Source organism: Mauremys reevesii, linkage group 3, assembly GCF_016161935.1.
Source record: "Mauremys reevesii isolate NIE-2019 linkage group 3, ASM1616193v1, whole genome shotgun sequence".
Lineage (NCBI taxonomy): Eukaryota > Metazoa > Chordata > Testudines > Geoemydidae > Mauremys > Mauremys reevesii.
In genome coordinates, this window is record NC_052625.1 from 33,986,185 (window position 1) to 34,013,068 (window position 26,884).

The 26,884-nt window shown below is 43.4% G+C and overlaps 1 protein-coding gene across 1 annotated transcript in view; it reads right to left on the reverse strand.

Annotated features, from left to right (window-relative positions):
* Nucleotides 1-26,884, reverse strand: part of MSH2 (mutS homolog 2) — a 98,524-nt gene that overhangs the window by 58,503 nt on the left and 13,137 nt on the right. The window contains exon 6 of the mRNA XM_039531925.1: nucleotides 23,902-24,035. Coding sequence (XP_039387859.1) covers nucleotides 23,902-24,035 — 134 coding nt within the window. The remainder of the gene's footprint in view (nucleotides 1-23,901; nucleotides 24,036-26,884) is intronic.

Here is a 26,884-nt window from a genome sequence, read left to right on the forward strand (position 1 = left end):
ATACGGCCATCTAGCCACAGCGTACATCAACAGAAAGGGCTACTTTTCTATGGTGTTGAAAGCATTGGTGGATCACCGGGGACGTTTTCCAGACAAACGCAGGATGGTCCAGGAACGTGCATGACACACACATCTTTAAGAACATATTCAGAAAGCTACAAGCAGGGACTTTCTTTCTGAACCACAAAAATCAGCGTTGGAAATGTTGAAATGCCAATAATGATCCTGGGAGACCCAGCCTACCCTTTACTCCCATGGCTCATGAAGCCAGACACCTCGACAGCAGCAAGGAGCGCTTCAACATCAGGCTCAGCAGGTGCAGAACGACTGTTGAATGTGCCTTTGTCCATTTGAAAAGGCACTGGCGCAATCTATTCACCAAGTTAGACTTCAGCAAAATATATACATTATAGATATATCCCCATAGTTATGGCTGCCTGCTGTGCACGTCATAATATCCGTGAAGCAAAGGGGAAGAAATTTCTGCTGGCATGGAGGGAGGAGGTGGATTGGGTGGCTGCCGATTTTGAGCAGCCAGATACCAGGGCTATAAGAAGAGCTCAACAGGGGAGCTATATGGCTCAGGGAGGCTTTTAATAATAAGCCACAGTTGATTTTCTATGTTGTGCCTGCCAATGTGTTTTTAGCACGCTGGTCTGAACCTTGCTGTGAGTGCTGTGTGGCTAGTAACATAACCTTGCAAATGCACCTATTGCTATTGACTCAGAATATATCACACACACCCTTTCTCCCTGTGCTTTGAATAAAGATGAATTCAATTTCCATAAATGGACTTTTAGTACAAATATATGCAAACAAATATATGTACAACATAAAAACTTTACAAATACAGGGGACTGAATGTTCTTTCGCCTTCGAAGTTCATTTTTCTTTTACAAACACATACACACCTTGCCTATCACAGATCAGTGTATGTGTGGCTGTGATTGTCTATACTCTCTCCCAGGGTGGAGTGGTTGGGTTAGGGTACCAGCCCCTGACACGAAGTGGAATGTGTGTGTGGGTGGGGGAATAGGATGGTGCTGGAATGCAGTTTGGTGGGCTATAGAGGGAGGTGAGCTTGAATGTGTTGCGCCTGAAGGTCAACCAGACTCCTCAGCATGTCTGTCTGTTCTTCAGAAGCACCATCATCTCCTGCTGCACATGACACTCCTTCTCCTGAGCTTTTCTTCTGTCCTCGATGTCTCTGTCCATTTTGTCCAAGAGAGTGATCCTCCACACCCTCTGCTCAGTGTCCGCTGCTCCAGAGACTTGTCATCCCGAGTTCTCTTCTTTCTTCTTATCTGGCTCAGACACTGCTGATGTGGAAGGAGAGGGGAGGGCCACTTTTGCAGCTGCAAAAGAGACAATGCACAGAGGTGCCATTGTGAGTGCATAGTCAAGGTATATGGAAGACTTCAGGGGTGAGCTGGAGCCGGTTCGCGCGAACCCGTTGTTAAATTTAGAAGCGGTTTTAGAACCGCTTGTTAACTAGCTTCCCTGCGAGGGAAGCTTTGATGGGCTCTGCCTGGGAAGCCTGTAATTCCTCCTCCCGGCCGCCGGGTGGCGCCGCGCTGTGCTGCGAGAGCCATGTGAGCTGCCTCCTGGCCCTGTTGCTGCTCCTGCTCCTCCGACCTCTGGCCCTGGGGCTGCCTGGTGAGTCCCCGGCTGCGTCCTGCTGCTCCCAGCCCCCCCCCCCCCGTGTGAGTGTCTGCGCCTCCCCGCCTCACTGCCCCAGCCACCCCTGCCCCCAGCCACCCCTGCCCCCAGCCACCACCAGCCAGCCCCTGCCCCCAGCCACCCCTGCCCCACCCCTGCCCCTGCCCCACCCCTGCCCGCAGCCACCCCAGCCAGCCCCTGCCCCCAGCCACCCCTGCCCCAGCCCCTGCCCGCAGCCACCCCTGCCCCCAGCCACCCCTGCCCCCAGCCAGCCCCTGCCCCAGCCCCTGCCCGCAGCCACCCCTGCCCCAAGCCAGCCCCTGCCCCCAGCCACCCCTGCCCCAGCCCCTGCCCGCAGCCACCCCTGCCCCCAGCCACCCCTGCCCCCAGCCACCCCCTGCCAGCCCCTGCCCGCAGCCACCCCTGCCCCCAGCCAGCCCCTGCCCGCAGCCACCCTCTGCCCCCCGCCACCCCTGCCCACAGCCGCCGCAGCCAGCCCCTGCCCACAGCCACCCGCAGCCCGCCCGTCTGCATCACCTGCCCGCAGCCAGCCCGTGTCACTCCCTGCCTCCAGCTAGCCCTGCCCCACGCCCCTATCTGCAGCCAGCCCCACATCCACTGGTGCCCTGCAGTTCCCAGGGCAGTAACCCTGCACACCTGCTTCAATGAGGGTGGGGCAGGGAGCAGCTGGGACCCACACATGTGCACACCCTACAGTGACCAGACAGCAAGTGTGAAAAATCGGGACAGGGGTGAGGGGTAATAGGAGCCTATGTAAGAAAAAGACCCAAAAATTGAGACTGTCCCTGATCACCACCCACACATGTGAAACGGAGCTCATTTCTAGTTCAGCCCCATCTTTTTTAAAAAAAACTTTAGGTAGGGTTAAAATACATCTGTATTTTCCTGGATATGTCAGGCTTTTCGGTTCTTAATCACCTCATGGGAAAATATGGACGTATGGTAACCCTATTGGTACAAAAAATACATGCTGTCGCACATCCCTTAAATCAGAACTTTTTATAGGGAACCCATTGTTAAGATTTTGGCAGCTCATCACTGGAAGACTTGCTATATTGAAATCACTCCCTAATCCATGCAAGTTTAAAGCAGTACACTTTCACTTCAACCAGGTATTCACAGACTGTGTTAGCTATCCCAGCCATAAGCTGACACAAGCTGTGGGTGAGGGAGTGGAGGGGGAACAGCCACACAAGCACTAGTGTTCGAGGTTCAAGCAACTGAACTGATTTACTGGCACCATTCTCCACAGGCAGCTGTAACTTTAGCTGATCTCACTCCTGAGGGTAATGGAGGCAGAAAGGGAACAGCTGCTGCACATGTCCAGTTAGAGAATAGGTCTGTACGCTGCTAGCCTGTGCACTGCAATGATGCCTGCTGAATTAATTGCTGAGTGGCATGGGAAAATGTGGCAGAAATAAGGCTTCCCAGAACCTTTGGCAACGGATTGCTGAGTACCTCCAGGAAAGTCTCCTTAAGATCTCTATGGAGGATTCATGAGACATCATGGTGCTCAAACAAAACATTTCACAGGGCCACCTCTGCCTAACTGAGCCGGGCAATGAGAAGCAGATAGCCACTCTACCACTGCTGGTTGTTTCACCATCTCTTGTAATAAATAAAAACTAGTGAATGAGAAGATGTGTCTCTGTAATATCAATGCAAACCCACGTACTTACCAGAGGTTCAGTCCCCAGCATCATGCTCGCCCATGTTGAAGTGTTGCAACTAGCTGGACTGCTCCGGGGTTAAAAACAGCTCCTGGCTTGCCATGACACTGGATCCCCTAGTCGCCTGTCTCGCATTTGTGTCCTCAAGTTTGACCGTGGTGGCCCACGATTCTGACTCCTTCAATGTATCCGCAGCATTCTTGGAAGTGGTGGTGGGGTCACCGCAGAGGATAGCACGTTACTCCTTGTAACAGTAGCATCTCTGCAGTACCATACCAGAGTGACTGCTTGCCTCCCTGGCCTTCTGGTATGCCTGCTGCAGCGCCCTGGCTTTCATGCTGCACTGCTGTGGGTCCCTCTTGTAACCCTTCTCCCCCATGCCCCAAGCGATCTGCTTGTAGATGTCCACATTTCTACAGCTGGATCTGAACTGTGCCTGCACAGCCTCTTCTCCCCACAGACCCAGAAGATCCAACACCTCCTGTACACTCCAGGCAGGTTCACATTTCGAGCTTGTAGCTGGCATGCTCGGCAGTTGCTAGGTGAGCTCTCCATGTCGAACAAATAGTACATGGAATTTTAAAAACGTGTAGGCCATTATAAGGGATGGGGCTCGTTTCTGTACACTTGGCCGCTGGGCAGCGGAGCTCAAAATGGTGAACAGAGTGGTCACAATGAGGCATTGTGGGACGCCTTCTGGAGGCCACTTAAGTCGATGCAAGCAGCGCAGTGTCTTCACGAACACTGCAGTGATCTAACTATGTTAACTTAAGCGTTAAGCCTCTCATGGAGGTGGTGGTAAGTCGATATAACAGGAGACTTACATTAGTGGGAGAAACATTGTAGTGTAGATGCTGACATAATTGGGTTGACATAAGCCACCTTGCATTGACCTAACTTTGTAGTGTAGACCAGGCCTCAGAGCAGGAGGGCAGGTGAAAGCATGCTTCTCACCACAGAACTAGGGAAACAATTTTGATTTAACAGGAAAGGGTACTTAACAGAGAATTAATGTCCTGCACTGGTACCTAGCTTATCGTTTATTTGCCTTTAGTAAAAGGATAGAATTAAGAATGTTTTCTTTTTCTTTTTTCTTTTTTTTTTTTAAATATAGCCTTCAAGTCACGTTAGTCCATTAAGCAAAACTGAAGTCATTCTCCCTGAATTTAGAAAGGGCTTTCAGCACCATTCTTTCACAGTCTTTTCCTCTCACTAGTCCAAACTATTTTTTTCTATTTTGAATAGGTAATCTTACTGATTTCCTTTAGAGATCTACAGCTCCACTTTTTTGGCAGAACTCAACTGCTACCATTTCACCCCTGTTCCTACAAACCACAATTGTGATGTACCACTACAAAATCATGAGTAATTTAAACACAGAACACCATGAAAATACATAATTAATTCAGTATGCTTATTTCCATGTCTTTCTACGGCTTGTCTCTACTGAGATGAAGTCTGTAAGCTTCTCCCTACACACACAGATTGCTTCCTCTGTTGCTATGCCAATGGGCCTTTTTTAGTTACAATTTTGATGGTATCAGACTCAATGCTGACATAACAGGCATACCTGTTAGTACCTTTCAACACAATTTCTAAGCTTTTATAGTTTGATATAAGGTTTCCTAAGTTAACAGGAAAGCATTCAGCAATACTGATATGTATGCAAACCGAATTACAAAATCACAAGGTTAAAAAGACTGCCTACAGAAATAAAGATATATCTGAGTAATGGATTCTGAGGGCTTTTTAGCTTGAATGTAAAGCAGCAAGTGTGGAAGTGTCTGGTAAAAAAATGCCCAACATTCATTAATAGGCCTGACCAGGTAGATAAAAACTGGTGATTTAAAAAAGGAAATCACATCAGATTTTTTAAATTTAAATCAGACTTTTACTTTAATCTGCTTTAAAAAAAAAGAAGCCTATTTAAAAATTTAATTTGAAATTATGGCAACCTATGTTAAGACCTAAAATTATTATAATCTATTAAAACAATTTCAACACATCAAAAATAAGCAATATGTGTTTGCTGCTAAGTTCTGAAGAAAGTCAAAGCACTGAACTGTTTGAAGGCATTGGCCAAGCATATAGAGCTCGGGTTTTTTGAAGTGTTAGATAGCAGTAGCCTCTTCTACAGGTGTAGAGGGAATATTTTTTTCATTGCAATGTATTCAACTAGCTTATTGATTAGTTCATTCAAAGCTAAGAAGGCAATAGGAGTTGAAAAAGCAGAAAACCTTGTTTTTCCTCATCCAATCTATGAACAATTAGGTATTAGAGGATGAGCTCTACTAGCTCTAAAATCTTGAATGACATGGTGATCAGAAACAATCACTTCAATTAACTAACTACAGATAATACTGCCTTTGTTTAGTAAATCACTAACTTTTAAATACACCACATATTTTGATCAGTTTATCTATCTACAAAATTTAAAAATTAAAAAGCTGTTTCCATCCAAACAGAGCTTGGCACAAACCACATTAATCTAGTAAATAAGAAACACAACACTGACCATTTTCAAACACAATAAAAAAAGGTAAAAAAAGTTAAGGAATCTAAATAAAATGTATGTAAAGCTATATAATTGCTTAAACGTGCATAGAAATAGTGATTGTTATGATTAGCAAAAAGTACCCAATTTTGTATAAATGCTATGTTTAGTTACAAGTCAACATGTTTTAATGGTTAGCTCAGTGGTTTGAGCATTCGCCTACTAAACCCAGGGTTGCGAGTTCAATCCTTGAGGGGGGCATTTAGGGATCTGGGGCAAAAATCTGTCTGGGAATTGGTCCTGCCCTGAGCAGGGGTTGGAGTAGATGACCTCCTGAGGTCCCGTCCAACCCTGATATTCTATGATTACCAAACAATGAGAATGAACTTTTCTTTAAGAAAAAAAATTAAAATTAATTTAAATCAAGATTTCTTGCCTGCTGATTGAAATTATGATTAAAATCAGTGTTTTTAATTGCTTTGATTTAGATCTACCTATCCTGGCCATGATACTAGAGATCAAGTGGTTAGGACACTAGCCTGGCTCATGTGAGACCTAGGTTCAAATTCCCTGATTCACCTCAGGCTTCCTCTGTGACTTTGGGTAAGTCACAATCTCTCTGTGCCTCCATTTCCATTTGTAAAATAGGGATAACTATACCTCCCTACCTCACATGGGCATAGTGAGGATAAATACAATAAGGACTATGAGGTGCTCAGGTACCACAGTACCGGGGGGTGGGGCGGGGGAGAGGGATGGGGGATTCCCATATAATTATTTAAATAGAATGGGCTATTTAGTTACTTATACACAGTAATGATCTGAAAGCAATCAAAAGAATGGAAGGGGGGAGATAGAGAGATGAGAAAGAAATAGTCACAACTTTGCAATAATGATGATAAAGTCTACACATCATAGTAGAGTACCATATTCAAATACAAGTTAAAGTAAGGATCTATTGCCAAAAAGCTGCAACTCGTATTCACGAGGGTATCTTATAAAGAATAGCACCGTGGGGACATTTGTTCCAGAGTAAGAGTGTCTACACATGAAGTTATTCTGGAATACCTAACTGGTTTAAAGTCACACACAACCTTAATCTGAAACAATTTTCAAGTGTAGATCAGCTCTCTAAAGCAGAAATCCTTGATGTCAGCCAGTTTTGCTACAACCACTCCAGCCTAAGCAACTCCCTCTACTGAGCTGTTGGGTTTGTTTGTTTTTTTTATTTGGGGGGGGGGGGAGGGGAGAACGACAAGAAGAGAAGGTACCCACTTCACTATGAAAGCATTCTTCTGTACCAGTCTCAACTTTGAACTTCTGTTGTTAGTTGTGAATTTTACTCATATTACTATCTTCTTAGATCTTGAGAAATGAAAAGGAAGAGCTAATAAGGGACCAAAATTCACATATCATTAGTACAACGCTAAAAAACCATTTTTATGTTATACTAAAATGCCTAAAGGCCCCAAATGAGGACAGGGGCCCCATTGTGCCAAGTGCCATACGAACAAATGAAACAGTCCCTGCTCCACAGAGCTTGCAGACTATACAGAGGATTAAAATCAATACAAGTTGTAGAAGGCACTTGAGGATAATTTCATGAAAAACAATACAATTTTTGATTTCCCAAAATAGACAGAGGGGCTAGTCCAACAGGTACAATCTAAGGGATGGAGCCTGCAAACCCTTACTCACAGGAGACGTCCCAGTGAAACCAAATATTTAAGTCAGTGGACTACTTGCCAACATATGGGTTTGCAGAAACTGGCAACGATTCGGAAACGGATCCTGAGTCCTCAAGTATTTATGCAGCCTTATCTTATTTTTTTTGTTGGAAAGCAATGAAGCAGTTTCTCACCCATGTTAATGCTTAAATGATATGCTAGATCCTATACCCAAAAGCAGATTCTTCATAATTTTACCATTTAAGGCCCCCACCAATCTGGTGATTGTCATCACAGAGCTTTACGAAATATTTTTAATTTTTATATAAATGCCACATCAGGATAAGTTTACATACCTTAATATAAGAAATCCTGGCTTGAGTGCTGTTTTAGTTTTAAGTTCACTTGCGCTTATGCTTCATAAGCCATAACAACAAAATGTTACAACCAAACACTCAGTTTCTAAAACAAATCTTAATTTCTGTGTTTTATTCAGTGCTGCTGTGTTTGGGTTCCCAACATACCAGGTAGAAGTTTAAATAAAACACTGCTGCTAAATATCAGGGGGTGGCAGTTAGTCTGTATCCACAAAAACAACAAGGAGTCCGGTGGCACCCTAAAGACTGACAGTTTTATTTGGGCATAAGATTTCATGGGTAAAAAACCCACTTCTTCAAATGCATGGAGTGAAAATTACAGATGCAGGCATTATTATACTGACACGTGAAGAGAAGGGAGTTACCTTACCAGTGTTGACAGGGCCAATTCAATCAGGGTGGATGTAGTCCACTCCCAATAATTGGAGAAGTGTCAATGCCAGGAGAGGGAAAGTTGCTTTTGTAGTGAGCCAGCCACTCCTAGTCCCTATTCAAGCCCAAATTAATGGTGTTAAGAACATAAGTGATCTCTCTCCTGCCATCCATCTCCACCCTCTGACAAACAGAGGCTAGAGACACCATTCCTTACCCATCCTGGCTAATAGCCATTAATGGACTTAACCTCCATGAGGTTATCTATTTCTCTTTTAAACCCTGTTATAGTCCTAGCCTTCACAACCTCCTCAGGCAAGGAGTTCTACAGGTTGACTGTGCGCTGTGTGAAGAACTTCCTTTTATTTGTTTTAAACCTGTTGCCCATTAATTTCATTTGGTGGCCCTTAGTTCTTATATTATGGGAACAAGTAAATAACTTTTCTTTATTCACTTTCTCCACGCCACTCATGATTTTATATACCTCTATCATGTCCCCCCTTAGTCTTCTCTTTTCCAAGCTGAAAAGTCCTAGCCTCTTTAATCTTGCCTCATATGGAACCCATTCCAAACACCTAATCATTTTAGTTGCCCTTCTCTGAACCTTTTCTAATGCCAGTATATCTTAAAGTTAAATTTGCAAATTAATTTTAGTTCTGCAGTTTCTCTTTTAAGTCTGTTTTTGAAGTTTTTTTGTTCAAGTATGGCTACTTTTAAATCTGTTATAGAATGTCCAGGGAGAATGAAGTGTTCTCCTACTGGCTTTTGTACGTTACCATTCCTGATGTCCGATTTGTGTTCTTTTATTCGTTTCATAGAGACTGTCCAGTTTGGCCAATATACATGGCAGAGGGATACATCTAAACTGAGCACAATTTCCTTCTCTTGATTTGAATAGTGATCCTTGCCAGTTTTGGTTGGATGTATTCCTGGAGGTTTCATCACATGACAATCTTTAAAGATTAATCTTTCATTCCTGGAGATTCCAGGACAGTCCTGGAAGGCTGGCAACCCTATGCTTGAGGTCAGACTGTGGTAACCAACTTTTTATAATTTACTTGTCCAACATAGAATATTAAGGTTGGAAGAGACCTCAGGAGGTCATCTAGTCCAACCCCCTGCTCAAAGCAGGACCAACACCAACTAAATCAGGGGTTCTCAGACTTATGTACTGGTGACCCCTTTTCACATAGCAAGCCTCTGAGTGCGACCCCCACCCCTTATACATTAAAAATACTTTCTTTTATATTTAACACCATTATAAATGCTGAAGGCAAAGCGTGGTTTGGGTTGGAGGCTGACAGTTCATGACCCCCCATGTAATAGCCTCGCGACCCCCTGAGCGGTCCCGACCCCCAGTTTGGGAACCCCTGAACTAAATCATCCCAGCCAAGGCTTTGTCAAGCCAGGCTTTAAAAACCTCTAAGGATGAAGATTCCACCATCTCCCTAGGTAACCCATTCCAGTGGATTTAAGGTTTTTTTACACCCTTGCAATTAAGTGGTTAATACTTTCAAGATCTCATGTCAATAATAAGTTTGGCAGACTGAATGAGGGTTATTCTTTATACTGGCATGACTTTGCCATAAGCTAGTTCCTTCAAACATGACTTACCTCAGAACACTGCATTTCTGCTGAGCTGTCAGCAGATATCACAAACTATTACATGGACTCGCTGCAGCTGCGCCCAACCAATTTTTTTTTTGAGAGTCATCCAGAAATAGACTTAAATATAGTCTTATAAAACATCTTGGCTGTTTTACTTTGCTATTTAATCACTCTACAAACTGAAAAACCAGCACAGAGAACGAACACATGTCCATTAGTTATACTTCTGAATAAGCAGTATACATCAAGCTTACATGTATAAAGCACCTTTCATCCTGTTGGATCCCAATGTGCTTTACAAATGTCAATGTATCTGCAGACTATACACAAGGATAGTTTTATCTGTCATTAAACTGTAGTCAGTTTGCTGGGTGGACTGGGGTGAATATACTGCAAGTGTTTTAACACCATAAAGCAACACTTACTGAGAAGTGTCCATTCCAGGCCATTTTGTCTATTATCATCCCAACAGTTAAATTTATAAAACATGAGAATCTAAAATTCACAGAGATGTGTAACGGGGAAGAAAAAAAAAAGGCAGATTCCTAGACAAACAGCACATTTACAAAAATTTCAGAGACAGCAGCCCTGCCTCTTTCATAGGAACACTGATTGGAATTACTGAAAGGAATATTAGGCGCAACATTTCCTTTCAGCCCCATCTCCAAAGGAGAGATGCACCAACATATATAATACATGCTACATGGGACTCCACTTTGGGAATATTTGGAATATGAAGCTTGTGCAGAATGCTACAGCCCATGTATTAAGTAGAGTTGTCAGATGCACCTCTTTCCAGTACTCCAGGATCTGCACAGGCTTCTGCTAAGCTTCCAGGTAGAATTTGAGTAGTCTGTTTTAATCAATGAAGCAGCATTGCATCTCCCATCCTGTCAGCCATCCACTCATTCCCTCCTATTGCTACTGCTCCCCATTCCTGACCATTTCCTCCAGCATTCCCAAAATTCATTTCATGCAGCTTCGTGTCCTTCTGAAACAACTCAGGAGTAAAGTCAAGTGATCACTACTCCTCTGCAGTATGTTTTCCCTTTCCCACCATCTGAGGAAAGACTAGTATTCCTAGTCCTTATTTGATGTCAAATTTGTATGTAATGCATAAAATAGCCTTCTTGTGGGAGCATTTTCAGCACTTATACATGCAACTGATTTAATGCTGCTTGCAGGTTAACACTTTTGTTTCAGATGACAGAATATTTTTTAAATTAGTAAGCTTTGTCATCCTACCATAGTGTCAAAACCCATTATATCCCCCTCTATGGGCAGATCTGTAATCATTTAGTCTTAAATGATGACCTGCAAAGGATTTTTGTATATACAAGTTGTAACAAAACACTGACAGTCTTATAAGGTGACCAGATAGCAAGTGTGAAAAATCAGGACTGTGGTGGGGGGTAATAGGAGCCTATATAAGAAAAAGCCCCAAAAATCAGGACTGTCCCTAAAAAAAATCAGGACATCTGGTCACCCTAGTCTTAGACCTGTATGTAGAAGCTATTTTCTACAAAGAAAAAAAGTATGAAAAGCAACAATTCAAGCAAAAATCACTACAAGTTGTTGTGTAACGCCAACAGATTTTATACCATTATTCTGTGACACTACTACTACACAGGATGCGGGAACAATTTGTATAGTGAGAGTGCTGAGAGCCACTGAACCAAAATGTAAACCCTGTATATGATGGAAACAACTTTAAGCCAAGGGGAAGCACTCCTATACATCACCTATGCTGCTACAGTCAGTCCTTAAATATTATCTAAGGTTTTGTGCTTTGAAATATGTTTCTCTAATTTCTGATTGAGTTTGGAGTCTCCAGCAGACAGCAACATTGTTATTTACATAAAGGTAAAAAAAAAATAGTCTCATGCAGTATTTACAATATAGTATCAATTAGCTATTTGTTGAGTACTTTCAAGATGAAAAACTTGAGAATTAGTTCTCTACTAAGGTTACTTATTTTAAGTCTTTATGCCAACAACTGAGAATACTGTTTCTAAATACACTCTACATGGACAATTTAGGATATCAGAATGTTGCCTCTAAGACTTTAGAAAGTTAAAACCAAGTTTCATTAGTGCTGACAAAATTCTTCAGTATGCACTAACAGAACCCACCACTAAAGTTATTATATTACAGCTATAGATTGACATGTAAATACTTATGAAAGTAAAAAAAAACCCCAAAACTGTTTGTTTTTGCACCTGACTCTGACCTCAACTTTTTTTTTACAATATTTGGAAAGATCATTTAAAACTGTATGAAACTTAATTCTCTCAAGTTGTGCATCCTTATTTCAGGGCTGAGCTCGTACAGAGCAGTTTCTCAGTTCACTCTAAAGCTCTTTAATGTGTTGGCCCATGTTTTTTGTGACTGTATACAAATGACTGTGGGAGGATAGGTAGACTTACAACCTATAGTGGGGTTGCTCAGCCAGTCTGCACCTTGGTAAATACAGTTCCCTTCTAGAGGCATTACCATAGAACAATTTGTGCCATCTAGGACTCCACGATTTTCCTAGCAGCTTTCTAGACAGTCCAAGTTCTTCCCACAAAATTCTCCTGCCATTCCCCACTCCCCACACACTTGCTCAAGGCTTTGAACCAAACTGTCTTAAGTTAGATAAATTTCTTCAGAACTTGCACTCCTTGTTTAGCATGCTACTTACTACAAAGTCGCCATTATTTCCCCAGTCATGACTGAAATTCCTAGTGCTTCTGTAGTATGCAATGTCCTCTCCCCGTTTTCAGGGAATACCACTAGCATGATGTAAGAAAAGTCAAGGAAAGACTACTTAACTAGCTTATGGAAAACAACTTTGAAAAACGAAGCAAGGTAACAGAGCAAAGAAAACGTATGCACTAATAAGTCAGGAATTGGGTGTTTAAAGTATGCTATTTTAGGTGTGGAGTCTGAAACTATGGGTTTGTGACACTGCAAAAATCACTAACTCCAGCCCATTCACTGGAGCTTCTGTGACTGTAATCTGAAGGTAATTCAGTTCCAGTGATTCAGTATAAAATAGCATACTTTATTTTATTATGTATGCTAATAATACATTATTATGTATTATACATAATATATTATTAGCATACATAATAAAATAAGGTATGCTATTTTATTCCCTGATAAACAAATCAGGGAATAAAATAGCATACTTTAAACACCCAATTCCTGATTTATTAGTGCATACGTTTTCTTTGCTCTGTTACCTTGCTTCGTTTTTCAAAGTTGTTTTCCATAAGCTAGTTAAGTCGTCTTTCCTTACATCGTGCTAGTGACATTCCCTGAAAACAAATCGAATGGGAATTGTGATAATAAATGCTAGAAGGTCTGAGAAATTTTATGGATAAAGTGATTTTTTAATAGGAAGGCAGACCCGAATTAATCTGGAAATAAGAACACACTAAAGGAGGAAGAAAACACAATATCCTCCTTCTCCACGCTTCAAACAAAAAGGATTGTATTCAGGTCCACCCTCCAATTAGTTACTGCCGAGTGTCAATACCACTAAACTAGCTAACGTAACCCTACAATAACAAAATCATAAATGCAGGGTAACAGTGTCAAATATTAAATTTCAGCTAATGAAATACAGCTTTAAAGACACATGCAATACCACTGACCATTAGTCATTAGATACAGTTTAACTGCATGCCCTCTCTATCAGAGAGAAAATTCAGAAAGTTTTTTCATTAACGTTTTTCATTAAATGCAGGTGTTAGTGTCTAGGCTAGAAAGGCTTCAAATCACACCAGATAGCTCATTTACAAGCTGATGGACAAAGATACACACACTGGCTAAATTTGCCATTTACATAGAATATGTGATTTATTACAATGGATACATGCTAAACCCAACAAAGAATCCTGTGGCACCTTATAGACTAACAGACGTTCTGCAGCATGAGCTTTCGTGGGTGAATACCCACTTCTTCAGATGCATCATTGCATCTGAAGAAAAGCTCATTATGCAGAAACATCATGCTGCAGAACGTCTGTTAGTCTATAAATGCTTTGTTGCAGATCCAGAGCTAGACTAGACCCTCTCTGATACATGCTAAACCCAGATATTTTAAATAATCTTTATTTAAATAAAGGTAATAGACTACTTCACTGACAGAACTGTACCTTCTAATATAGTATACTGCAAATATTGAATTGTAATGAACATGCCAGCTCCTTACTGGGCATTGTATTAACTCCTACCAGCAGAGGGCTTCATAATCCTTCCAGCACAGAAAAATAAAATACAGCCAGAGGCAAGAGAGGACCTGGGTATACCTGGCCCAGGATAGAAACACAGTGAGGCTATGTCAGAGCAGGTTGGAAGCAGCACTCTAGGAACTGGCTGTGGTGAGAAACCCAGACAAGCTTGGGAGCTGGGGTCAGAAGCAGCCTGCCACTGGCAAGGCCGCCAGTGGTAGCCACAACAGGCAGATATTCTGGAGCAGCTTGCAGACAAGGTGGCTGTACAGGAAGATCCAAACAAGGTAGACAACAGAACTGAACTCTGGCTGGGAAGGGGGGAAACTCTGCAGGCTAGTGTGTGATGCCGCCTGGAAGGAAGAAACATACCTACTGCCAGTACTGGATTTAGCATGGCGCCGGGCCCACGGTCAAAAGGGCCCCGGCCCGCTCTTCTCCACCCCCCGCTCTCTACTGTGGGGTCAGAAACTTGATGCTCCTGGCTGCTGGGGCTCCTGCTGCAGCAGGGCAGGCTCTGCCAGCAGCCAAGCTCCTCCCCCACCTCTTCCCCCAGCGTGCTACATTCCCTCCCCTCCCCCTGCCGCCAATCAGCTGTTGGCAGGAGGGAGGGGGAAGAGTGGAGTCACAGTGCGCTCACCGCTCTGGGGGGGGAGGAGAAGGCAGAGCCTTGGGGAAGGGGCTGGAATTGGGGCATACCCCCTCCAGCCCCCTGCCGTGAGCACCCCCACGACCACAGCCCACCCTGACCCCTGCACCCCCCCTCACACAACCCTGGCCCCCTGCCCTGACGCCTGCACCCCTTCACACCTCCCCAGCCCCCTGCACCTCCCACACACCCCAAGCCCTGACCCCTGCACCCCTCCTCACACACACCCAGATCCCTGCCCTAACTCCTGCACCCCCCCTCACGCACCCCCAGACCAATCCTGAGAACCAAACAGGAGCTGCCCCAGGTAAGCGCTCCACACCCCAACCCCCTGCCCCAACCCTGAGCCCCCTCCCTCACCCTAGCTCCTGGCCAGACCCTGCACCCCAACTTTTTTTCACAATATTTGGAAAGATCATTAAGTGGTCTGTCGAAACCCTCCACGATTTTCAAGTGGTCTGTGGAAAAATAAGCTAGACTACAAGAACAATCAAGGTACCTCACTTTATTTTCATTTACTTGCTATTACTTATAGGAGGAAGATGAAGAAAAAAAGAATGAAAAATGGGGGCGGGGGGAGATGAGAGAGAATGTTCTTTTTCTTGGCTGGGTCCCAAGGAGGAGCCCCTAAAATGAAGCTGAGCACAGAGCTGGGGGAGGCCCACTAATGCTAAATCCACCAGTGGCTGTCACATCGCCTGGGCTGGGGATACTGTGTCAGCTGATCCTCGCAGTCTCCAACCTACCTGGGCAGTACAGCAGACATGGCCCTGCCCACTAGCTCCTCTCCACTCCCTAGCCCACCCACCACTTGCCCCTCCTCCCCCTTAAGGCGCTTTTAAAAATGATTGCTTGCCCCTCTCCCCCCCCAGGCTTTTCTGGCAGCCCTGTTGCCAGGTATCTAGTTTTAGACAAGAAACTCCAGTAGAAAACAGGACCTGAGTGTCTGGTTAGCAGTGCTGACTGGAAATGAAATGTCCAGTTATAGGAGTAACCACATTAACCTCTGCTCCTCTCACTCCCAACACCCACACCAGAAGGGTGGAAGAGAACCTGTCCTGCTGCTGCGGGAGGAGGGGCAGCTCAGTGCAGAGAGACAAAGAGAATGGGCTAGAACCCGGCAGGTACCCGCTCTATGTGGGCAGGGGCGGGGGGGGGCCTGTTTGCCCCCTCCCCAGCCCTGCTGCACTTGCAGTTTACCCCTGACCCCTCCCTTGCTCCAGAGACCAACCCTAGCTCCCGCCCCACTGTGGCTTTTACCCCCAGCCCCTTTTACAATCATTCCCTAGGGGGGCCACAAATACGTTTGGCGCCGGGCCCACAAAAAGTTAATCTGGCCCTGCCTACTGCTGGAGCGCCCCCAGGCGATGGCACTGGAATCGAGTGGACGGGGGCCAAGCTCCCCCCTTTTTTAACATGGGTGTAGTTGGGGGGGGTAAGCGGCAGTGTTGGCCCCGCCCCCCCCAAACTGCAAGTCTCGGTCAGGTGCTGCCTTGTGCGGCTCCCCCGGCACAAAGCACAGCCCCTGCAGGCGCCAATCCACACCTACCCGAGGCTTGCAGTTTGGAAGGACAACCCTGCCCCCGCACTCCCAAATTATACCCATGTTTAAAAGTGGGGTGCATGTCCCCCAGCACTGGGGGACCCAGTTCCAGCACTGGTGGGCCCCCCCACACACACACTTTTACAAAGGTTTAGCACCCAGCCCTGTCCCTCTCCAGCTCCCTTCCAACGCTTGGGGGTTAAAGGGCCCTTGAGATGGCTGTGTGCGGGGAGGGAACCTCAGGAGGTCATCTAGTCCAAACCCCTGCTCAAAGCAGGACCAACGCCAACTACATCATCCCAGCCAGGGCTTTGTCAAGCTGGGCCTTAAAAACCTCTAAGGATGGAGATTCCATCACCTCCCTAGGTAACCCATTCCAGTGCTTCACCACCCACCTAGTGGTGAAATAGTGTTTCGTAATATCCAACCTAGACCTCCCCAACTGCAACTTGAGACCATTGCTTCTTGTTCTGTCATCTGCCACCACTGAGAACAGCCAAGCTCCATCCTCTTTGGAATCCCCCTTCAGGTAGCTGAAGGCTGCTATCAGATCCCCGCCCCGCCTTGCTCTTCTCTTCCGCAGACTAAATAATCCCAGTTCCCTCAGCCTCTCCTCATAAGTCACGTGCCCCAGCCCCCTAATCACTTTTGTTGCGCTCCGCTGGACTCTCTCCAATTTGTCCACATCCCTTCTGTAGTGGGGGGACCAAAACTGGACACAATGCTCCAGGTGTGGCTTCGACTGTGTCAAATAGAGGGGAATAATCACTTCCCTCAATCTGCTGGCAGTGCTCCTACTAATGCAGCCCAATATGCCTTTGGCCTTTTGGCAACAAAGGCACACTGCTGACTCATATCCAGCTTCTCGTCCACTGTAATCCTCAGGTCCTTTTCTTCAGAACGTTCTGCAGAACATCCATAATTAAAAACAGTATGCACTACGTAGGTCAGGCTCCCTATATTGTTGTATTGACATGTAAACTGCAAGATTTAGACAAATTATTTTATATTAGGCATTTAGATATCTGCTTTTTATGAAAATGAAAGCCTTCATTCCAACCTTCCTTTCTCCAAAAAGTCTTCAATAAAACTAATTTCTTACTGAGGACAGAGGATGAGGAAAAAAGATATTTAAAATTTGTTTATCTGGGTTTCCAGACTACTATAATAAAGTATTTCTTAAATAACTTTATTATGCACAAAACAGGCAGAAATGTAGCCGCTTGCCTGTGTAGTAACATTGTTAATGTTCCTATTGTTAGTTAACTATTCCCATTCTCAGCCAATTCCGCCCAGGAGCATAAAACCTGTAAAAGTTTTAAGGCTCCTCATTGCCAGAGTGATGTAAAGGAGCCTTATTATAAATGACAGGAAGGGAATCCTCAGCTAGGAAGATCTATGTGCTTTATCACTTTTTTCCTGTGCCAAAGTGGCACAATGGGGTTAGATTACAGCTCAGGATTTAATTTACAGACAGATTTAAAAAAAAAAAAAAAGCTTTGAAGGCAAATAAAACATTTACCAAGCAGTCAGTAAAACATCAGGACAATCAGAACCAAGCACTTCCCGAAGTACCCAGCCAGGTCCAGGACAATGATTATCAAAACTATGACTTTCATGTGTGAAAGTCTGAGCAATTTAAAATGATGTTCTACTGTTTGGGTGGGGGGCGCTGTTTGATGTTCTGTAATATAAATGAAAATCCAGGACTATAACTGGAATGCAGAGTATTAGTTACCAAGTATTTGTAACTTAACTTTCATGTGTTTAGGAAATGCTGAATAGTTATTGTGAATTTTTTTCTGTATTGTAGTTTAAATAAATTACCAAAACAACTGAAACTGGTGTGATTATATTACATTATTTTGACAAATAAAATATGCAGAATATTGAATCTTTTGGCACAGAATCCCCCCCCCCCCCCAGGAGTAATGTCTAATTCAAACAATAAAAATAGTTCTTGATGGAACAACAACAACAGTTGTGCAGTCTTTATCACTGAAAATTTGTATAAATTACCATGGAAATGTAAACTACCCCCACTAGATTATGAACCAGGAACAACAATACAAATGAGTTTAACATTGAATTATATAACTCATTTAACTTATGAAATCGCCAACTAATACTGACTGCTGTGGGCAGTACTGCTGAACAGCGTACAAGCAGAGAGATCGTTGCCATCATACTTAGGATTAAAATGAAGTGCCTTCGGTTTCACACTGAATACCGAACAATTCACATGCATGAAACTATGAATTGTGAATGAGAGTTCTTAACAGGAAACGGTCTTCCAGTCAATAAAGGAAACACCTAAATGACGTTTGCCTATCCACTGAAACCTAAATATGTTCATGACAGAACAAAGAACTGCATAACAATCTTAGTAGTTTTAAAAACATTTTTCATATAACAAAATAATGAAGTCTTTTTATTCTTCATAATTACAATAAAAAAGCAGCAAAGTACTGTACAATAATTAGCCAGTTTATCATCGTTTCACATATTGAAACTGCCCCACCCTAAACTCTTCAAGAGAAATCCTGAACTGGTTGAAACTGGTTCTCAATATCATACTTTTCCAGGACTCCTGGCGATTAGGTAAATACTAAAGCATCACAGAATCATAACTTCAGATTCTTCAAACTCCTGAGACAGTTTAGAGAAACAGGTTTGCAAAGAAGTGGCATAGAAACCCCTGTATTACTAAACAAAACACTTTAGACTTTTAGAATTGAGTTTTAATCATCTAAATTTACTTCTCCAAGAATAGTTGTGTTGCTTTGTTTTTTACTCTTTGAACTTCACTGGTGGGGGGGGTCGAAATAGCGTAGCTGAAGTCGAACTACCTTAGTTCGAACTACTTACCCGTCCTCACGGCGCGGGATCGACGTCCGCGGCTCCCCCGTCAACTCCGCCACCGCCATTCGCGGTGGTGGAGTTCCGGAGTCGACGGGAGCGCGTTCGGAGTTCGATATATCACGTCTAGATAAGACGCGATATATCGAACTCCGAGAAATCGATTGCTACCCGCCGATATGGCGGGTAGTGAAGACGTACCCTGAGTACACTGCCTTTTTAAGTAGATCAGCAAGTTGAGACAGCAGCTGCTGCCAGCAAGTTCCCTCGGTCCTGAGCTCTGTTGTGTCGTCGTCCCCCCCAACCCGCTCTGTAGAGATGAGGTACAGGAGCAGGGGGGAGGGGGACACCCTGACATTAGCACACCTCTTTGCCCCCCTCCCCCCGCACAGCAAGCAGGAGGCTCCTGGGAGCAGCTCCAAGGCAGAGCAGGAGCAGAACACAACAGTGGAGGGAGGGACAGCTGAACTACCCGGCAACTGATAGCCTGCTGGGCGGCTGCCGCACAGGGAACTTAGAGGAGCTGATAGGGGGGCTGCCGGTCCACCCTGGTTCCAAGCCCCCACCAGCTAGCTCCAACGGGCTGCCCTTTCTGCAACCAGTGGACAAAGCAGGCAGCTGTCAAACAACATTAAACGGGAGCACTGCGTAACTTTAAACGAGCATGTTCTCTAATTGATCAGCGATGTAACAACGAAACAACGTTAACCGGCATGTTAAGCAAGGAGTTACTGTATTAAGCATTCTTGAGAAGGGGTTTATAATGGAAATGGTCAAACAGTTTTAAGCGCTACTATGTCACCTTGTCATCAGATAAAGTGTATATCTATATTTTAAACTAGAGGCTTATTGCAAAAGCCAGCAAGTCATATTCAGGTCAGTAAAATGACTGCTCATTTCATCTGCATTATTTATAGTAGCTTGTACTGTAAACCAATCACAAGTCACATTCTGACGTGAATCACCAATTGATCAATCTACATGTTGGAAACTTCCCTGTAGCCATTAGGTGCATTTTCAGGGTTTGTCCAAATTCAGAAGGGGTCTAGTTTAGGTCAGAGTTTGCTAACTCCAACCTAAGCAGGATTTTTTTCCCTGGTGTAGATGCAGGCTAAAAGTCTGATCTCAAACGAAAATTGAAAGGTCCCAACTTCTTCCTCGACTGACAACTGTTCCAGAGCATTGTTACATTATCACTGTGGCTAGCAGAAGAGTTAACTGTCAATACTTTGCAGGGATAAAATTTTGTTGTCCTGTCCTGAGAGAAAGTGTAACAGAAAACTTCTTCACAGTATCTCCATAAAACCATTAGTGTTGCCCTGACTAGTTAAAATACTTTGAAAGGTGTTAAAACCCACTACACTAGGTAGCAACACGTTTTTAAACCCTTAAATAAAACCCATTAGTTTAGTAGTTTTTTTTTAAAAACTTTTTAGTCTAGAAAAGGTCTTGAATGAATCACTAGAAGCTCAGTGGACAAGGACATTTTACCCGAACCCCTTGATTTCATCATCCCAATCTCCTTGAATGGTATACAAATTCCAACATCGAGTAGTCAGATTAACAATAGTCTGAGGCTGCTAGAGCTGGGATTAATTTCCCTAACCAAGGTAAACTGCAGAGGCACCAAAGCAAAATTTAGGAACATCTCAGAATAATCCAGCCAGGTAACCAATGTTAAAATGCATAATCCTCTACAGTATATTTAGACTAAACTTTTCAGTGTAGGGCCACTTATGTGTTTGTACAATGCTTAGCACAATAAGGCCCAGATCCCGGATTGGGCCCCAATGACTACCACAATAAGACAATATGCATATAGGACTGAATACGTTTAGTGGAACCAACATTTTTGTTCAAGAAAGCTGAGCAGAAATTATACAGTGAGATTTTTCAGAAAGATGTGGATGCACTACAGACTAAAGGAATCAGCCAAATATACCCTGTATGAGAGCTCACCAAGAAGCATGATGCAGCATCCTCTACTTTTCAGTCAGCAGAATTTTTTGTTTCTCAGGATTTCAAATGTCTGCCAAACAGCAAGGACTTTCACAGGTTATTTTTATAGTTAGTAATGTTACACACTGCAATCAATATTTTGTATTAGCTCTTACTATCTTTGTACCCAGACTTAGTGATATCAGTATCAGAAACACATTGACTGCAAAGCACAAAGCAACAGCCTCCTACATCTGCTTCCTAAGCAACTCCGCATAGGGATGGCTGTGTAGTCAGCTTCCTTTGTACAGCTGTGGAAAAGGAAACAGGAGTGGGTAAAACCCAGAAATGCAAGTGTAAGGAATCCCTGCTTTCCTTGTGTTTATTAGAAGCTGCTCCAGCAAAAGGTCACATGTTCTAACAGCAATGGCTTCAGATGCATTTTCTCCCGTGTATAAGTTATATGCATTCTGTTTGTTATATGTTATATTATATGTATTCCGATTGCTATTCCTCTACTTTGCTTTAACCACCAACATATATAATTGGATGTCAATTATTCTGCACACGTAAAACTAATGCTATGTACTTCTTCAGAAACTAGTGTAAATAGAATTGCATCAGCCATTTAGCTCCAAAGGATGACTGTCTTATACCACCTACAGATTTCAATTGTGGGGCAAGATTTTGCAGCCATACTAGCCAAGCAGGGTCTGGATGGGTTTGTACTGTTTTCCATGAGACTTGCAGCATTTGATGTTGCTTAGAAATGGTGATGGCACGTTAGCACGTGCACACTTCATGTTAATACTGAACCAATGATGCATTGAGGCAGTGGTCTCCAACCTTTTCGTCTGGTGGGCGCCAGATGAAGGACCATGGCAGCGGTGGAGCATCCGCCGAAATGCCACCGAATTTCTGCTGCGTTTCGGCGGCGACACCTCTCGATGACGTCACTTGTCAACGGCAAGTGGCGTCATCGAGAGTGTCGCCACCGAAACGCAGCAGAAATTCGGTGGATGCTCAACTGCCGGTCAGGACGTGGGCGCATTTAGATGCCCCCGTGGGTGCCATGGCACCCACGGGCACCGCATTGGGGACCCCTGCATTAAGGTGATTGGGGGGGGAAGGTACAGCTGGAGACATCATTTGAAAAAACAAAGGTTTAAGTTTTCATGGCACTTTTTCATGAAAATGAAACCAGTGGGTTACTCTCAAACCCATTCCACTTAACTTCTGCCTACAAATCTCAGCCGAATATATCAATGTGTCTGCTTTCCTGAATAGTGTAACATTGCTGTGTACTGTTAAATAACTGTAGTGTTCTACTCCACAGATGACTGAATTTCATGGGCAGTGAAGCAATTCCCATATTGTATGCATATGAAGTAAAGTGCTTTGGAATCCTTCCAAAAATTTTAACTTTAGCGTACAGTACAATCTTGCTAATTCACAGCAAGAGGGAGATAGATTGCAAAAGATTAAGCTATCAGCATTTTATTTTTCAAAATATTTACTTCCAAAAAGTATACATCCAAAAATATTTAATAAATGTCAATTGGTATTCTATTGTTTATCAGTGCAATTAATAGCGATTGATTTTTTTAATCATGATTAATTTTTTGTGTTAACTATGTGAGTTACCTGTGATTAATCAACAGCCCTAATTGCAGCATATACAGTGTTTTATATAAGCATGTCAAGTGATATCTGTAAGGCACCACCAGCTTTTGGGGCCATTTCAAAGTTAAAATCGGAATTTCCGGGCCTCCCTTTTTGTACTTTGCAATACAATTTTAAAATGTACATGTACACACACAAACCTGCTATCCATCTGAGAACATGAAAGGATAACTCGGTTATTTTAGCACATGTTAAAAATGTCACTTGTCTGCTTATAGAGAGATTATGATCAAGATGTCACAGGGCAAACAAGTCACTTCTCAAACAGTCTCTGACCTTCAACTTGTATGTCTAGGAGGAAATAAAAGCTAACTGACCAATCCCACTGAGTGGGAGTGTGCCAAAAGCTCCATGAAGTACTCTAAGGATTTTGATACTATTATTGATTTTACAAAGAAGGCACTCAGATACTATGGTGATGGGCTGCAGCATAAAGCCCCAAGATAGATATAAATAGTCCATTCTATGTGTGGAGAAGTATTTGATCTGCATAAGTATTGATCTGCGTAGTAAACATCTATAAAAGGTGGACAAATCCCTCCACTCAGAAGGTAACATTTCTAATGGTGAGATCTAGATATGCTATCCTATATAAGTGATCACTGAGGTGTCTAAATGTTCTGTTAACACAATGAAGGCATTTTCAGAATGGGCTGGGAGACCAGAGTATTCATGCTGTGTATAGTTTACTTTTAGATAAGAATCAGAAAGTGGCTGCTGCATTTACATAGCATGAGTCTCAAGTGTTCAAAACAGTAAGCCTACTGCTGCTCCACACCCCTGTAACTTGTGACTTCTGATTAAGTATAAAGGATTATAAGTAGGAGGGTTCGGCTTAGTGACCTGATACATTAATCCTTCTATTAGATGTAAACTGATTAGAGAAAAAAGCCCTTTGCTCCAAGTATAATGTACCACCTAACACACACTGTACACAAATTTACATTATACTCTACAGAAATCTCTAGGTGCTCGTTAGTCTATTTCCAATAGAAAGGAAACATTTCAACCCTGAAAAGCTGTTTCTGATAAAGACTAGTCTTTTTTTTTTTTTTTAAGCAAAACTAAGTGACCAGACTCCTATCTGTAGTGTAAGGATTTGCAGTGAAGTGATCAGATGCATACCAATATGTATGTTTACCTTTCTTCTATTCTGTTCTTGTCCGTAAGTGGCTGTTTGATCCACTGATTAACCAGTCTTTGTCCTTGAGGAGTTTTGCACTTATTTAATAACCCAACCAATGATTGTGTACTGTTGGCATTTTCACCAGAACTCTGGAAAGAAAAAAATAGAAATGATTTAAAAAAGAGGGTATGGCAAAAAAAACAACTGCAGCTTGGTAGAACATTTGAGTTTTCTAGTTTTACATTTCTGACACAATTAAATTTAGCATAATAATGGCATTTTGTGGTACTATAGGCTACAACCTTTAAACCAGGTCTGTTCAGATTATAGTACACTATCTTCAGTGTCTGGTTAGATATTAACTGCAGACATGTTGTGTGTACCTGCACAGATTTATATTTTTGAATGAGCTATACAAAATTCAGCCAGCAGGAAATTCTCAGACACATTTAACATGCAAAAATAGCTGATACATCTGCTTCAAAACCTTCAAGTCTCTACTTGGGTGGAGGGGTTTGTAGTATTGATCTCTTCTATCTCACCCTCTCAAGCACACCTATAATTAAAATCAAACAGCTTCAAATGGAAATCCAGTCTCAGGTCTGACTTCACTATCAGAGAGAGATACACTATAGTAATGGAGTATCCAGAAGAAAGAAACGGAATTAAGCAAAGTATAATAGTTTAAAATGCTGGGAAGTAAGAACCTTCTTTTGGCAGAGTACAATAGCCACAGTCAACATACTGGAGAACTGTACACTACTATGAAATATCAAGCTGAGTGCAAGCAGCAAGGTTTCCTAGCAAACTTTATTTTTCTGCACTTGCCAATCTATATTACCATTTTATGGCTCAGGCAGCATGTGGAACTACAATACATCAACTGCGCTAACAGTCAGAATCTTCTTGCCTCACAGAGTGATTGACTCAAATTGTAAAGTATGTAAGAACAGACTTCATAACAGATTTTTTATTTAGATGAAACACTAGTCAAGAGGAAAGCCTGACATTCAAGCAGTAGCGCCATGTGGCAGACTGACTGTTCCCAGGCTGGCAACAATCCCAAGGACAGATTAGGACATGCCTTACCCATAAGGCAACAAATGCATAGGCTGTTTATTGAGCCACATCCATTGTCTTTGGAGAGCCATTTCCAGCTCATTTTACCTACTTAGACACGCCCTGTCAATCCTAGCTCAAGATGTTGCATTGTAGTAATTATAGCAGAGAGAATCAGGACAAAGCTTTGAGCAGATTATTTTACCCAAAGATCCCAATAAAAATTGATTGAAGTTGCTCCCCTGATGCAAGTACGGAAAGAAAAAACAAAACAAAACAAAACAAAAAGCAGTGAAGTCCTTAATTTTGCTGTCTGAACTGCTTTGCTGTCTGAACCCTGTAATTACTCTGGTTCTGAAGTTATATCTAATGTATCACTTACAAGCTAGAAATAGCTAAATTGTCAGTTATTTACTGTACTGGTTTACAAGAAGAGAGGCGCTGAGTTTTTTGGGTGTCACAATATTCTACAGTTGGAGTTTGGTTAACACAAACTATGATGCAAAAGACAACAGGATCCATCTTGTTCTCTGAAAGATATATTGCTCTGCAATGCTAACAGGAATAAGGAATAGCAAGTAAAGCTGGCTGGAACTCAGGGTGTTTGGTAAGGGAGAAGTTGTGTTTCAGAATTTGCTTTTGTTCCAATTTGGAATTAAAGCAAAGTTACCGAAATTTTTAAGCAAACCAGAGATCATCAAAAATTTCATTTTAGAATGACAAAAATATGGTGTGCTCCTGAAACAAAACATGGCTACATTTGCAGATGTAAAGTGCCGTGAGTTAAATCAGCCCTCAGAGACAGCAGCAGGGAAAGTGCTGCCGTGTGTTCACACTGTCAGCTGCAAGCGTAGTGGCATGGCCAAATTAGCAGTTCTTGCAAAGCTACAGAGAGCAGTGCATTGTTCGTAGTTATCCCAGTGTGCAGCAAGTGGCTGCAGGATGTTTTTCAAATTTGGGGGCGGGGCGGGGGGGGGGGGGAGATTAGAGCCTGACAGGGAGTATGTTGGGGGGGACAGGAGACAGCGTGTTTTGGGGGGCAGAGAGAGTGTGTCAGCATACTGTAAGTTCAGACAGTGGTGGGGGGAAACCCATCAGCCCCCACCCCTCTCTCTCTCTCTCTCTCACACACACACACACGCCTGCCTCTGCAGCAGGAACATGTCACAGTAATGGTCTGCTTTGTGTCCCGGGGCAGATAAGCATGCCGGCTGTCAGAAATGGAGCTTTGAAAGGGGATATCCGCATGCTGTAGCCAAGTTAAAAACCATTATGAGAGTGGCCACTTGACTTCAAGGGATTATGGGATGTTTCCGGAGGCCAATCACAGCGCAGTAATCAACATGTCGTCCACACCGACACCCCAGCATTTCAGCCAGGGTGCAGCAAGCTTAATGTTTCTCATGGAGGTGGATTACCAGGGGCGCTCCAGCCACGGAGTCCAGGCACAGCATGTGCCTTGCCAATGTGGACACCTCAGGAGTTAGAGCGCATTAAATCAGCCCAGGGTGCCCTAACTTGCAAGTGTAGCCAAGCCCCTATGTGGTCATTCACTGAATCCTAGATAGGAAACTCACAAGGATTCCACTGCAATAAGCCCTGGAGTTCTTGGGGCTGATGGGCTCCCTGCTTGAGCCTAGATTCTCAGGTCATCTGGGGTCCCTGACACTGAGCTGTGAGTCTGGAGGGCATAGGACCAACTCCCAGGGTCTACTGCCTAGAGGCAGCCCCACCATTCAGACTGCCTCAGGCTGGTGACCCCAGCGCTTCCAATGTCCTGGGCCAGCTGGAAGCCCTGAGAATGCCTGGCCCTGGTGTAGTCTGTATGGCAGGGCTGTCCCAGAGCCACAGGTTTTGGAGCCTGATTCTAGGAATCAAAACTCTCAGCTCCAGCAGGGACCCTGGAAGCCCAGGCTTGAGAACAGGAGCTCAGAAGCTC